Source organism: Aegilops tauschii, chromosome 7 (genome assembly GCF_002575655.3).
Source record: "Aegilops tauschii subsp. strangulata cultivar AL8/78 chromosome 7, Aet v6.0, whole genome shotgun sequence".
Classification (NCBI taxonomy): domain Eukaryota; kingdom Viridiplantae; phylum Streptophyta; class Magnoliopsida; order Poales; family Poaceae; genus Aegilops; species Aegilops tauschii.
Genome location: NC_053041.3, coordinates 641,157,172 through 641,172,239, shown reverse-complemented (window position 1 = coordinate 641,172,239; position 15,068 = coordinate 641,157,172). Strand labels below are relative to the sequence as shown.

The 15,068-nt window shown below is 43.9% G+C and overlaps 2 protein-coding genes across 4 annotated transcripts; both read right to left on the bottom strand.

Annotated features, from left to right (window-relative positions):
• Positions 1–1,346: 1,346 nt before the first annotated feature.
• Positions 1,347–6,323, bottom strand: LOC109734059 (disease resistance protein RGA5). Of its 3 annotated transcripts, none has more exons than XM_020293282.4 (6): positions 5,958–6,323; positions 5,798–5,874; positions 4,697–5,607; positions 1,986–3,885; positions 1,790–1,849; positions 1,347–1,706 (listed from the first exon to the last, which is right to left on the bottom strand). In XM_020293282.4, exons 3-5 carry the CDS (start codon positions 5,527–5,529, stop codon positions 1,838–1,840), a joined length of 2,745 nt encoding a protein of 914 aa, XP_020148871.1. In that variant the 5' UTR covers positions 5,530–5,607; positions 5,798–5,874; positions 5,958–6,323; the 3' UTR covers positions 1,347–1,706; positions 1,790–1,837. The 3 variants fall into 3 exon arrangements, with proteins under 3 accessions (XP_020148871.1, XP_040251193.1, XP_040251191.1); XM_040395259.3 differs by having other exon boundaries at positions 5,798–5,902; positions 6,096–6,250; XM_040395257.3 differs by having other exon boundaries at positions 5,798–5,902; positions 6,000–6,124.
• Positions 6,324–12,959: 6,636 nt separating this feature from the next.
• LOC109734087 (xyloglucan galactosyltransferase KATAMARI1 homolog) lies at positions 12,960–14,723 on the bottom strand. Its single transcript, XM_020293316.2, has 2 exons — positions 14,332–14,723; positions 12,960–14,213 (listed from the first exon to the last, which is right to left on the bottom strand). The coding sequence occupies exons 1-2, from the start codon at positions 14,721–14,723 to the stop codon at positions 13,175–13,177; spliced, it is 1,431 nt and encodes a 476-aa protein (XP_020148905.1). The 3' UTR covers positions 12,960–13,174.
• Between the last annotated feature and the right edge of the window lie 345 nt (positions 14,724–15,068).

Here is a 15,068-nt window from a genome sequence, read left to right as displayed (position 1 = left end):
CGAGATCAACAGTAAATTAATCCTTGATACTTGTCATCCATCATGGATTTTGTCCATAACTTAGTCCACCTCTCTCCAGATAATGCCTAGCATCTTCATCACCAGCATAATGTTTCTATTTCAGCTTCGACACCTTACTATGGTGGGACTACACAATGATGGTACCGAGGTGGCGTGCCTCACAAAGTCATTATAGGTGTGAGCGCCAAACGGCAGGCGGGCATGCCTCTCATCCCAACCATCAGTTTTGAATGCCTAGATGTTCCTCCAGATGTCAGATCAGATGGCAATCCCTTTTACAAACCGGGCTATGGATCGAACAACCCTTTCTGTGCTTGATTTGCATGGTCATAAAGGTAAAATTGACAAGAAGGGCTAGACCCTGTAAAAAGCAAGGTCCTAAACTTTAGGGAGGGTTGCGATCATGCAAACAATGAGGAAGTCACACCAAACGACCTTGAACTAGGGGAAATTCCAAGTGAGGCGGTGATATTGGTCGGGGAACAAATCGTGTCCTTGCAGGCTCTCCTTGCTCAAACCCTCTGTGAGGTCGAGAGCATGCTCAGGGCCAATATGTCACCTTCTTTGGCTGTGTACCAAGAGGCCCGACCTTTCCTCCAATGTCTTCAAGCTAAGCTCCTTGGCGCTCTTGAGCGGTTAGAGACAACGAAATCCCCTGACTACAAATCTGAACCCATGGGGAGCATAGGTGAGCGAAAAGGAGATGGGACAAGGGCTAGGGTGTGGGGCAAAGAATCATGTTCAAGAGCAAATCCAATGTGAGCGTCGCTCCGACCAGACCGGTCAACCATAGAAACTGCAACAATTTTTCATAGATTTGCTGCATATCAACCTTCAAATCTGGGCAGATGCATCCTCTCTGCTTGCGTTCCGTCACATGCTTTCTGTTTTGAAACAAAAGAATTTTGCAGGAATTTCATAGGAAAGGAATTCTATATGATTGTTTTCCTATGTAGGATTGGCTTTGAAAATTCCTATTGGATCCTTCTCTCTCTCTCTCTCTCTCTCTCTCTCTCTCTCCCTCCCTCCCTCCCTCGCTCCCTCCCTCCCTCTCCTAAAGAAACAATTCCTACAAAATTAACAACTATGGTGGGCTAACGTTGCACACGGGCCAAAAGCCTTCACGCTGGTTCTCACACAAGGTGCTCGGCCCGGATGAACAGTGTTGTAAAAGGAAGAAGCCCAAACTAAAGCAACCCAGTAATCACTTACGCCCTTGCCCTGAACTAATTTTTTTAACAAGTTGCTCTTGCATGTTTCAGATGTCAGTAAACAATAGTACTAGTAAGCATGCACCAGATAAAAGAAAAAGTAGGAATCCACACTTGCAAACTAAATATTCATCTGTATATTCAGAACAAACTTATGGAAGAAAATAGCTTCTGCATTAGATCCGAGCAGTTCATCATATTGTTTGCAGATTTAAGACTCGTGATTGCAAGTGAATACTCCCCTGTATATTCAGAACAAACCTCAGGAAGAGAAACAAGATGTGGTCTCAGTTCATTCATCCTGTCATGGACACCATCACGGAAAATATGATCCAGGGATATAATGGATACATGGCATGAAACTGTGAATATAATGATACAGATCGCATAAGAAGTTTGCAGGAATCCTCTGCACAACAGATCATTTATTTGATGTCATAACTGTAGCTCCTGAAGAATCACCAGGAGACATCGCTGTAGATGAAGATGGCAAAATATTAGAGAAGTTATTAATCATCATCTGCTGGCCAAGATAATACTAGTGTAATGATACGCACCTGCAGATTAACGAGGATGATTTTCCAGAATGATTTTCTGACTCATCATCACAACTTGAACTGTCAAAAGAGAATGTGGTAAGAAATCAAATATGTATGCACGGTAAAGAAAGACAAAATTATAGAAGCAACTAATCCCGAGGCGAAGAACTAAATGTGTTAATTGGAAGGGTGAATCGGTGTAGTTAGTAGTTACCATGACAAACTCGAGCGTCGGCTTGTTGGGATTCACGTGTACGGCTTGCCAAATTGCATCCCCTGCCTCTTCCGGCTCTGGCTTGGACCACGACACATCATACCACCTCCCAACATAGACCTGTTTAAGCGAAGAAAGGTTCTCCAGGCCAAAGTCCAAATCACCGAATTGATCCCATGTCCGCTGCACTGATAAAATAACCTCAAGGGTCTCTAGCCTCTGCATGGCTCCTTGTGCGAACTTCAGCTCCATGATGCTACTGCCGATCTTGAGCCTTGCGAGACATTGGAATGGATAACTGCTGTTGATCACCATCCTTTGTCTGCGATATGTTGTTTTTACCACCCATATATCAAGATCGCGGAGTGATGGCATGTTGCCAAGCACTTGAAGGTCCTCTTCTCTGAGTGTTTCCAGATGCTGGATTAGAAGGGTAGAAAGGTTGGAGAGTGAGGATATCCATCTTGGCATATTGAAGTTTATGCTATCAGTCAGATGGATGCATTGAAGCTGTTGTAGCTCAGACGACAAATTGTCAACTCCGTAATCTATGCTTCGGTGGACACCGGTTATTTTAATTGTTTTGAGATTGACCAGGTTGGAGAGACACCGCCGGAAAAGTTCCTTATAGTCATCGTTCCATTCATAAACCCTGATACAAAGATTCCTCAATTCCGTCAGCTTGCTCAGACCATGCAGCATGGATGGGGATGTGACATAGATATCCTTCAATTCTTGCAGGGATTTCAAATTCCCCATTCCTTCTGGCAGGCTCGTACTTATGCCAATATGAAGGTACACTAGTTGTGTTAGCTGAACAAATGGTGCTGGTAACACTTGTATTTTCGTCTCACTTACGTCCAATACTTGCAAGAACTGTAGATTCCCAATCTCGTCCGGGATCTGAGTGATATTTGTCTTGCATAGCCATAAATGCCTCAAGTGAAACATATTGCAAATAACCTTAGCATGACGATTATCCACAGTTGAACAATAACTTAAGTCTAATGCACGCATGAGTGAAAAGCTTGAAAGTGCTGGTAACAAACTAATATCTTGCTCAAACACACTGAGTGACCGCAAATGGGAGACACTCATGGTTGCCATCTGCTTGACATTGCCTTCATTTAGGCTTTGGACTGATAATCGACATACCTTACTTGGTGCAGATACTGGTTGCTGACCACCTATATATGTTAGGAAATTCTCTTCCCTTGACAAGGAAGTGATGAGATCAAGCACCATATCATGTACACGGCAAGCACTCGCTTTATCATTAGTGATATCCGCCGGTTGGATCAAGCTTTTGTTAATGAGCTCACTGAAATAATCTTCTCCTATTTCATACAAGCTCTTCCCATGTTCTTCCCGAACAAAACCTTCGCCAATCCACCGCCATATCAAATCTCTAGCTAAAATCTTATAATCCTCTGGGTACAAACTTATAGACAATAAACATGTCTTTAGATGTGGAGGTAGATCATAGTAACTGACTGATAAAATCCTTCTCATGTCCTTCACATCAGGACTATCTTGTAGCCCAGAACCCATAGCTTGGTACACCTTGGACCAATCATTTCCTTTTTTACTGGCTAACATACTAGCTATCGTCATGATAGCTAATGGTACTCCACCACATCTCTTTATAATGTTATGTGATACTTCAGCTAATTGATTAGGAGGACATTTGTCTTCAGTACCAAATATTCTTTTGCAGAATAATTTTCTTGAGTGTGCAAGAGTAAGTGGCTTTAGGACATAAACACCACCAATTTGTTTGGCAATATCAAGATTGCGAGTTGTTGTGATTATTCTACTTCCACATTTGTTCTCAATCAAAGCATGTTTGATGGTTTTCCATGCAGAACTCTTCCATATGTCATCAATCACAATGAGGTACCTATAAGATGATATCGGAAGACCATGTATTAGTGAAGCTCTATATGATCTTCTGTTTCTTTTAGCACACATAAGTCAAAACGTGTCAACAGAAAATAAAACGAGGGAATTAATCATCATTCATTATTCCTCTTTGGTCAACATCCATGTATTTTTTTTAGATGGAAGTCTCCCATTAGAAACATCGTCATGACTGAAGATAGAAGCCAATGAAACAAAGCTGATAACCGCATTGACATTTTAGAATAGTCGCTATTGTTCATGGTTCAATTGAGTTCCCCCCATACTTAAAGCCTCATATCTTAATTAGAAAATCAGATTAGTGACAGATTGATACTTTAAGAGGGTTAACAATACTCAAATCAATGGCCTGCCTATTTGGAAGATAATACTTAATAGATGGCATGCCTATGGATGAGAAAGGATCAATCAAATAAATATATCGGAGATATAACACAGGGTACGGACTTGCCTCGTGAAAATTTAGAAGTTGGATGTTCAGTACACTCATGTTATTCAATATTTTGAATATTAAATGGTTGTGGAATTCAAAAAATAAATATAAAAATAGCACTTTAAAAAGAATGAAAATTAGAATTTTATTTTCCATATCTTTGTTTCTACGGAAATTCAAACCTAACGTCTTATTTCTACATCCGCAGCCACAAAAATGTGCCACACCCAAAACTGGACCCAATATTTTATTAATATCTGGATCCATACTAGGCAAGCTATATTGATGACATGGTAAAGTGCTGAAGTCGTAATCAAGTACACAACTTACATTGCGCAGTCGATACTTACAGACATACCTCTTGTTTAGAAGAAAATCTCTTAGCTCACGCACAAGTTGTGCTTCACCCCACATCTGTTTGCTCATGCCACTATAGTTGTGCTTCTCAAGCTGATGGAGCATGTCTCTTAAAATATTCTTCATGTTAGGATTAAGAGACAAGGAAACAAAGGCCTCACAGTCGAATTGCGACTTAAGCTTCTGATACACCACATTAGCGAGGGTTGTTTTTCCTAAGCCACCAAAACCGACAACAGAGACTATCTTCAGTTGCTGCTTGGATGCCGCATCCCCCTCTGTCAGCCTCTTAACTAGGTCATTTTCCTTATCTTCAGTGCCAATGAGCTCCGTTGCCTCTTTGTATAGAGCTGATAGGCGAAGGCTCTCAATAGTTGACCCGGCAGCAGGCTTGGAAGCTACACTGTCAACCTTGTACCTATCGCGTCGCTCGCTGACCTCCTTGATACGGCTCCTGATGTCTTTGATCTCAGTGCCCATCTTGTGGCGGATTTTAGCCTTCGTCATCAGATCGATGCTCTTATGGATGAAGCCCATGAAGCTATGCGGATTTTTTTGTGCACGTCTATCAAGACGCACCAGGAATTTATCGACACTGTCCTCGATTTCATAAGATAGCTCCCTGACTTCCTTCGCCCAGAGTTTGACCTGGACGTCAGGTTGCTGATCCAAAGGTGCCTCAGAAATCTTGAGCAGGGCTGTCTCCATGCTCTCCAGCTCGGCTTTGAGGAACCTGATCTCACCCCTGGTGTTCTTGTGCAGGTCATACTCCTCCTTGAGCAGGCCTGCGAGCGTGGGCAGGAGGGTGGTCATAGCTCCGGTCACCACCTCCATCGGGCCTCGATTTCAAACTGCTCAGTCTGAAACGATTGCTCAACTGCTGACGGGTCACCACAGCGCAGCAAAGAGCACCTGTAAAATCAAGGAGCCAAAATTAAACCATGGCTGATGTGGGGATTGGATACATGTGTAACAGAGAAGATGCTAATGGCACCCACTGCACCGACCCTGTGGCAATTGGCAGGCTCGGGGAGCCGAAAATTTGCCGGACTTTCAGTAGGAAGGGAGGGGAAGGTAACGGTGGAGCCAAGCAGGCAAATACCTCACGAACTGAAGTCTGAAGCCAATTTGCTTGGTCTGAACTCTGAAGTCTGAAGTCTGAACAATTGCTCAACTGCACTGGTCACCACATCACAGCAAAGAGCACCTGTAAAATCAAAAGAGCCAAAAATTAAACCATGGTTGGTGCGAGGATAGGATACCTGTGGAACAAAGAAGACGCTAATGGCATCCACTGCACCGACTCTGTGGCAACCGGCAGGCCCGGAGAGCCGGCAAAATTCGCCGGACTTGGAGTAGGAGGGGAGGGGAATGTAACTGTGGAGCCAAGCTGGAAATACCTCACGAACTGCAAAAGAAGCCACAGCCCAGTGGATATGTACGCGCAGGCAGTCCTGCGGACGGCGATAAGCGCTTGGCGGCGACGGCACGGGCTACAAGAAGGCACGAAGCAACCGGGAAACCCCAGGCGGCCAATCGCCGGAAGGAGAGTGCCAAGGATAGTGCAGCGCGATGGCGACGGGCGCCATTGACAGCGCGGGCTCGAATGGCCACCAAATGGAACCGCCAAGAATCAAGAAATCCAGGGCCACTCGTCGTCGGAGATATTTGCGCCAGACGAAGCCGCCCCCCAGCTACGCGCCGACGACTCGGGCGACGGCGACCTGCCGGTCGGTGATGACAGCGGAAGCCGCGCCCGGCGACGCGCGGGCCGGACCCCCACCGCAGGCCACCAAGGCAAGCCCGCGGTGGCCACCACGAAATCCGGTAGCCCCGCATCCCCCTCCCCGTCTCCCCCCGCGTGCGTCCCAGGTTGGGCTTCCCGTCGCTGTCCTGCTCCACTGCCCCCATCTCGCCGCCTACTCCCTCCCCGGATCCGGGAAGCGGCATCCGCAGCGGTAGAGCAGCATCAGCCTCCCGGCACGCGTTGCAATGCGCCGCCACTGACTCCGGGGGAGAGGGAGGAAACCCTGTAATCTTTATCTTTAATTAAAAACTGTCCCTAAAGTTGCAAAAAATGCTTTTCTCAAAAAAAAGAGCATGTGCCCGCGCTACAGTCTACAGACAGCAGCCGCCGCCGCGCCCGAGGAGAGGCATGCGTTGCCAAAGCGGCTATCGCTTCTGCCCGTCCGTCATTAAAACTGGGACGATGCTAGGCGCCGGCCAAAGCGGCTACCTGGTTCCAGCCAAAAAAAAACTAAAGAGGGGAAAACGCATTGCATGCGCCGTTGTCACCATGGTCACCATCGAGGGAGGAAAAGCCGGTTCCAGCAAACCGTGACAATGGTTCCAGCAAACTACCAGGCTGGTTGCAGCATTTCATCAATCTTGCGACGGCCGCTTCCAGCAAACGTGGCCGGTTCTGGCAAATTGCAACACCGGTTGCAACAAATCCGTCGGTCGCTGGTAGCTTTTTATTGCCGGTTGTAGCAAAAAAGTGCATTGTCGACGGCGGCAGCCGCGACCTCCCCGTCGCCGGATGCAGCATATCCGATGGCCGGTTGTAGCATAAATGGTCGACGGTTGTAGCACAGCCAGGCGGGGAGGATCTAGGCGGGCGCCATGACCACGGCGAGAGGAGGACTAGGCGGATGTGGTGCACGACCATGGCGTGGAGGAGGATTTTGGGGATAGGCAGAGGGACATGGCGGATGCGCTCACCGGAATCGAGTGGTACGCGGCGCACTGTCTCCGCTGGTTACACCGCTGTACTGGCTCGCTGGAAGAAAAGGAGGCTAAGGTAGGGGATAAGACGCAGGAACAGAGAGAAAAAAAAGGGGAGGAAAACTAGCTTGGTGGGCCACCGCGCCATGTGGCTGCCTAAACGAGAGGATAACGCTTCGTGCGTGGACGCGACCGGCGCACCGGCTGCCAACGTTTTCCTTAAAACTGTCCCTAAAGTTGTACTAAAATATTACCCATCAATACCATTTGTAAGTGAGAAAAACGTTTGGATTTTTTTTATTCGCGGCCGCCATAGCTGAAGAAGAGGGGATCCCTTCATGTACAACAACCATGCGAGAAGCGCACTGGTTGGTTCCTTAATCTAATGCGCTGGAGGTCGTGGGTTCGATTCCTACACCCTCTCTTTTTCTTCAAAAGATCAATTACTTTATAAAATTTCAATATCTTTGAAACCCTAACTCCAAATCTGCCATGTCATATATGAAAATTCATCAGAAAAATGTGTAGATTTCAAAAATGCTATTATCACTAATTTTTGAAATTATGTCCAGGGTGCAAACTTAAGTAATACATTCTTTATATGATGAGATATTTTAGAAATGCCTATTACATATGTCCTTATAGGTTGGTTGTTTTTGGTGGAGCTATCCAATATGTTTGCAACCAAATTAAGTCTTGAATTGAACTACGATTGCAAACACACATATATATATATATTTATATATGCAAACACATATATGACAAAAGCAATGCTCTTATGCACATGCTATCATTAAATACTAAAATGTATTTTGCTATTTTCATTCTAATGCAATATTTTTTGGGCATCACCGAGAAACAACAGCAAATGCGTAAACATATACTGGCAACTAGGTAGATATTGTGTTGTATAATGAATTCTAAACACCTTGAGTACACTTCAAAAATCATCACACCTTTATGTTTTTGCACAACACCACTTATAATGTTGCTTGTTGCGTGGCATCATGAAAGATTTCAAGGGATTTGCTGATGCCGTCAAGTGTGTGTATGAGGCGTGATTTTTTTTCTCCCGTTGCAACGCACGAGCATATTTGCTAGTGTAAATAACAAGCTACGTGTTCTTGGGAGTCCTTGCATTTTGAATAAACCCAGATCTTACCATGATTGCAATTTTAGAGAGACGCGAAAGTACAAGCCTGTGGGGTCGCTTCTGCAACTGGATAACTAGCACTGAAAATCGTCTTTACATCGGATGGTTCGGTGTTTTGATGATCCCTACCTTATTGACCGCAACTTCTGTATTTATTATCGCCTTCATCGCTGCCCCTCCAGTAGATATTGATGGTATTCGTGAGCCTATTTCTGGTTCTTTACTTTATGGAAACACATTGCGTATTCTCTGTCTGCAGAAATGCACTTCATTCATAAACAGACACTGTGGTTGAGTTATCCTTTTTTTAGAAGACTATGGTATTTTTTTTCTTTTTGAGGTTTTTGAGAAGATTGTCACATACAAACCTGGCCACCTGGGCCAGCACGGCCCAGGGCTAAACGTGCCTTTTTTTCATAAACAAGCAAGGTGGCCCTCACAAATGCGAGGGCATCATCTTTAATTATTCGGACATGTCTGAGAATTAATCTTATATCTGAGAAATAAATTTATTGTTTCATGGTTATTCATATTATATGATATACGAAATTGTATGGTCCTATAACAACCGCAAATATTATGAGAAAAAAATCACATATATACATGTGACATCTTTAATGACATTTAATTTGTGGGTGAATGATTATTGTGCCCTTTCTAAAGTACCATATAGTCGCCATATGTATGGTTCTTACATGACATTAGATCAATACATAAATTTAAAATTCATCACATGATTTTTATTACTATATATAGTTTCTTATGTGATGTTTTTTTGCGATGAGTTTCTTATATATTTGATGTTAGATCACTACACAGCTTTAAAATCCAATTGTTGGTTGTCAGTACTACATCCGGATTGACGAAAGTCTATATGTTCTGATCCAAATAATAATGAGGATCCAATAGAGTAATGGTGTTGACTATTGAATTGATATAAATAGGAACTTCCTTGCAAAATGAATAGGAAAATATTTCCATTAACAGATAGGATTAATATAACGGTTATAATTTTGTTTCAATTACCTTTTAATTTTTTATTCTTAGTTACTTAGCTGAATTCATATACATATTTTTTTATACATGAACATAGTCTCCCCAATGCAGAAGCTCGCAATTATTTCGCACTCCCTCTGTTTTTATTTACTCTGCATATTAGAGTTGGCTGAAGTCAAACTTTGTAAAGTTTGACCAAGTTTATAGAAAACAATATGAACATTTACCATAAAAAATCTATATAATGTGAAAGTACATTCAGTAATAAATATAATGTTATTGATTTGTTTTGTGTATGTTCATATTTTGTTTATAAACTTTGTCAAAGTTTACAAAGCTTGAATTTGACCAAAGCTAATACGCGGACTAAATAAAATGGAGGGAGTATAATATTATTCTGGAAATTTAAGATAACCTTATAAAGAAAGTAGGTTCAACACAAATTTTGTAATATTATTTTCTTTTCAATGGTTTCAGTAGTATATTTACACATTGATATATAGTAAAAGTTTGAAAAGTTTGACTATAGAGTTTGTAGAACATTGTCTATTTATTGCCACATGTGGTTTCATTCATTTATGCATATTTAGTAAATATCTCCCTGTTCTACCCCATTCTTCAATCCAATATTGTGCAGTCACATTTGTATGTACTTATTGGTAGATCGAACTTGAATTCATATCGACATCTAACTGAGTATTCTTGTTTTAATGCATTACGTGCATGCATGTACTTATGATTGATGTAGACATGCTTTCAATCTCATCTATCCTATAGAATTTCTACAAATCCTATAAACCAAATGACGTCTTATTGGTTTCACTTGAAAATAATGCTAATGAGCTGGCTCTGCCCCTCATTCCATATTGCTCAAAGTAAAATAAGTTCCATCAGCTTAATCTGTAAATATCTGTATTTCTTGCAAAAAAAAATCGTCTATTTAGGACTTCAAAATTTAGGTATAGGTTTCTTGAGTATCTAATTAATACTAAAAAGATGATGCAATTATATTTTCAATTTCACTCATCTGTATGACTAAAACTATATGTTCTAAAGAACAGAAGAGTGTAATAATTATTAGGGAGTGAGAGTTATCTGTCAATTACATTCATAGCCATCCGATTATAAACTTCTCGTCTATTTGTAATTACATGAATCTTAATGATCCTATAAGAAAGCGTAATCTATATCTATGCCCAATACAAAAATTATGAGTTAGGATGTGATATTTTTCATATTAGCCATCCAAAATCATTAATCCAGTTCCCTGGTTCTCCATATAATATGGTTGTGAACAAAGTAGATCTCCTTCAAATTATACTTATTTCCTTATAGTTACTCCGGTATTTTAGTTTGTCACTATTAGGGAAAAGGCTAGCAGTAGCGCGGTTTTGCCTAATCAGTAGCGCGGCCCCCCCGCGCTACTGATAATGCGCTTCAGCTAAACTTTACCAGTAGCGTGGGTTTACCCGCGCTACTGCTAACATACAGAGCAATAGCGAGCTTGCTGGAACGCTCGCTACTGCTAATAGCAGCAATGACTTTTCCAGGAGCGCGCTGCTGCTAAAAGCACGCTGCTACTATGTGCATACCCGCGCTACTGCTAAATTTTCCAGTATTTTTTTTGCTGCAGTGCTGTATTTGTATAGGTATTATACATTAGTCTTATCATATGATTTTATGATCATGATGAGTTATTATATATATCATTGGGTGAAAGAGACGTGGATTAGATCCAAGTGGGGCAACATGGTGCAAATCCAAAGTACTACTAATCCAAACTTGATCACTTTAGTTTGGATTAGTAGTACTTTCGATCTGCACTATGTTGCCTCCACTTGAATCTAATCAACGTTTATTTCACCCATTGATCACTTATATATATATATATATATATATATATATATATATATATATATATATATATATATATATATATATATATATATAAAACTTATCATGCTCATAACAATATAACAACTCATCATCATCATCATAATAATAACTCATCATCGTTATCATAATAACAAGTCATACTCATCATCATCATAGTCATCTAACAACTTCTACTCGTTATCATAATAACAGGTCATACTCATCATCATCATAGTCATCTAACCAACCCTAGTTAATTGTTCTTAGCACATGATCATGAGTATTAGCTAGGACCTGCTACCCTCTCTAAGGTAAAATTGCATAAAACAACATAGCCCCTGACTCTCCAATATGGAGAATGGAGATTATCCTGTCTCCAAATCGTGGGCTTCGCACAATGTTGCTTCCAAGTAGCTCCCTACGATTATTCATAACTTTTTTCCATTCTTTTATTGTGAGGTCTTCATCTGTTTGAGAAATCTTGTATGAACAACAGTGACCCGTAGGCAGACTTGGCCGTAAATTAACAACATCCATGTGACCTTTCGTATGCATCAGATGAGGCACACAATCCCTTCGGGATTTTCTGTTGAAGAGCATAATAGTAACGTAGTCGGAGACCTTGAGGAGGGCGGTCTCCATGCTCTCCAGCTCGGTTTTGAGGAACCTGATCTCACCCCTGGTGTTCTTGTGCAGGTCATACTCCTCCTTGAGCAGTCTTGTGAGCGTGGGCAGGAGGGTGGTCATAGCTCCGGTCACCACCTCCATCCGGCCTTGATTTTGGTTTGCTCGATCTGAAGCAACTTCTCAACTGCTCACTGGTCACCACAGCGAAGCAAATAGCGCCTGAGAAGCCGAAGAGCCAAAAACAAACCATGGTTGATATGAGGATAGGATGCTTATGGAACAGACAAGACTTAAGAAAAGGCATGAGATCCTAGTCTTATGACTGCTGCAGTCATCTCAAATTAAGCACTACGCACATACTATTCTCTAATAGGGAGGATAAAAAAGAACTATTACTAAAAGGAGAGTGGGATCATCCTGTGGTTACGATGATGGGAATAACTAAGCAGAAATTTAGAAACGAACACGAAATGTATATAAATGAATTTTCTCTTTATTCGTTATTTTCGGGTATTTTCGTGGATCCTAGATGATGTACTCAGTCGACAGAGCCTTATACTTGGGTGCTATCTGAGTGCGGGGATTTGTAGTCTGAAACCTGGTCGATAGACAAGGGTGCTTGTTGAAGGCAAGGGAACTCCAAGATGAGATAGGATACCCATATGTGCATGTATGTGCACGTATGCGTCAAGTTTTAGAACCAGTTTGGCCTATTTTTTAAGTTTAGGCATTAAAGTGAACATCCGTGTCGAGTTTAAACACCACCGATGTTATTATTACCTCATCTAAAAAATAGTATGAAACAAAATCCCGAGTGTACCACACCGAGATGAACACTAAATAGAAAAAATATGAAATATTCCTACATGAAACATGATTAAATGTTTTTAGGTTGTTGCAAAATTCATCCACAAATAACATTCAGTACAAAAAATTGTACCCTGGAGGAGTTGAACGCGAGACCAACAGATAGCTGATTAGCAATCATCCGTACAAGCCAGGAGTATTTATTTGGCAGTATAATCGACTGCCTCTCTCTCGCCCCATCGGACATGCACATGCCACGAGTCTCCTTCCATCCTCCGTGCCTTTGAGCATCTTCCGCTACCATCCCAAATCCTCCCCGTTTTCTATCCTCATCATCCTCGCCATCACCTCGTCAATGGCGATATCGAAGCCATCCCTCATATCCCCCTCAAACCTCACCCTGGGGTCTGTGTACACGAACCTCGGGATCATCTTGATCACCTCTTCTCTCATGGCGGCCACCTCCTCATCGGTAAACCTGCTCAGCACCTCCTCGATGTCCACCTTCCCTTCTAGGACATGGTCATTGTCGATGAATACCGAGTAGCGGCGGTGGACGCCGTCCCTGCCTCTGGCCGGCTCGTGCCATCGATACTGCTTCTCCAAGGTGGATGCCTCATGGAAAAAGACGGGGATGCAGCCAGCGACCACCGCGTCGATGGACGACCGGCGCATGAAGGAGTCGCCATACGGCTGGAGGCACATGAGCTTCTCCGGGGACTGGCAGGTGATGCTGCCCTCCAGGCCGTGGCTGCAGTCTAGCATGCCGCATCGGCTCGAGGATTCGCACTGGTCGATGACGCGGTCGCGGAGGACCAGCGTGCCGTTGGGACGCCGCCCGCCGGCGAACGCGAACAGCCACGGCCGGTGCGCGCCGCGAGCGCGCGCCTGCCATGCTGCAACTTCGCTGGAGGACGACGGGTGGAAGTAGGTGGGGTAAGGCACGGCCATGTCCCGCCGCTCCCAGATGTTGGACTCGATGGTGAGCACCGTCATGTTCAAGCACTCGGGCCGGTTGAGGAAGCCGTTGCCGCAGCCTTGGCTGTCGTCGCCGCCGCTGCGTCGGAACATCCACGTGGTCTTGGACGCGACCATGAAGTGGTCGCGTCCGCCGAGCGTCGCCCACCGTGGCTGCGACGACAGCCACCGGAGGAACTCCCCGGAAGGCCCATCGCGCACCATAGCGCTGGTGTCGCAGGTGTAGTGGTTCAGCTCCAGGCCCGGGTAGTACGGAACGTACACTGCCGTCGCGGCCGCCGGGTTGTCGGTGAGGCACTCGTACCTCCACATCCGTGTGTGGAACATCACCTCCAGGGCGTGGTGGTTGGTATTGAACCTACGTAGATCCACACATTAAATCAAGATGTGTTTAGGAGGCAGAGAACGCAAAAGAAACTCGATGGGTTCGAAAGGCAGTGCCATCGTACACGTAGATTATGTGCGCGGTTGCTTACCATCCGCCGTTGGGGATGACACCGTTGGTGTGGTTGCCGGAGAGGGGAACAAGCTCTGGGCCGAGGCCGGCATTGGACATGACGATGCACGCATCCTCAAACTCCGGCGACCCCTCAAGGCAGCCGCGAAGAAGGTTAAACCGTGACGGTGGATGCAGCATGAACACTCGCCGCCCGTTGCACGACCGATGGTCGACAACGGCTGGCTGGGGAGAGAGCAGGAGACTGGTGGTGGGTCTGGCTGCCGCACCACGGTGAGAGGAGGGCTTGTATGTGTAACTCAAGATGGGGATGTGCAAGAACTGGAAGTGGAGAAGGCAGGATAGGAGCCATGAGCCGATGAAGAGGAGGCCGTAGAGTATGAACTTGTTGCGGCAGCTGCGAGCTTCCATGGCGGGGCTAGTTGAGATTTCAGAAGCAAGAGAAGCGCATCTAGCAGTACTTCTATTGATAAGTACTAGTAGAAAATTAAACAACCTGGTACTAGTCATCCAGTTTGACTTGGTTGCTCCTACGATTTTCTCCAAGCTGGGGCTTGGTCTACAGACTTGGGTGCTCTTAAGATTTGCTCTAGTTGAGATGGGTTTACATTCCACAGATCAATTAGACTATCCACGGCGGAAGTATCATATTTAGTACTATCATGCATGTCAAACAAACAATTTTCAGAAGATGATAAAATGAAGAAAGAGAGAATGAAGTATCATATTATTATACTGTGTCATCCACTATAAAGA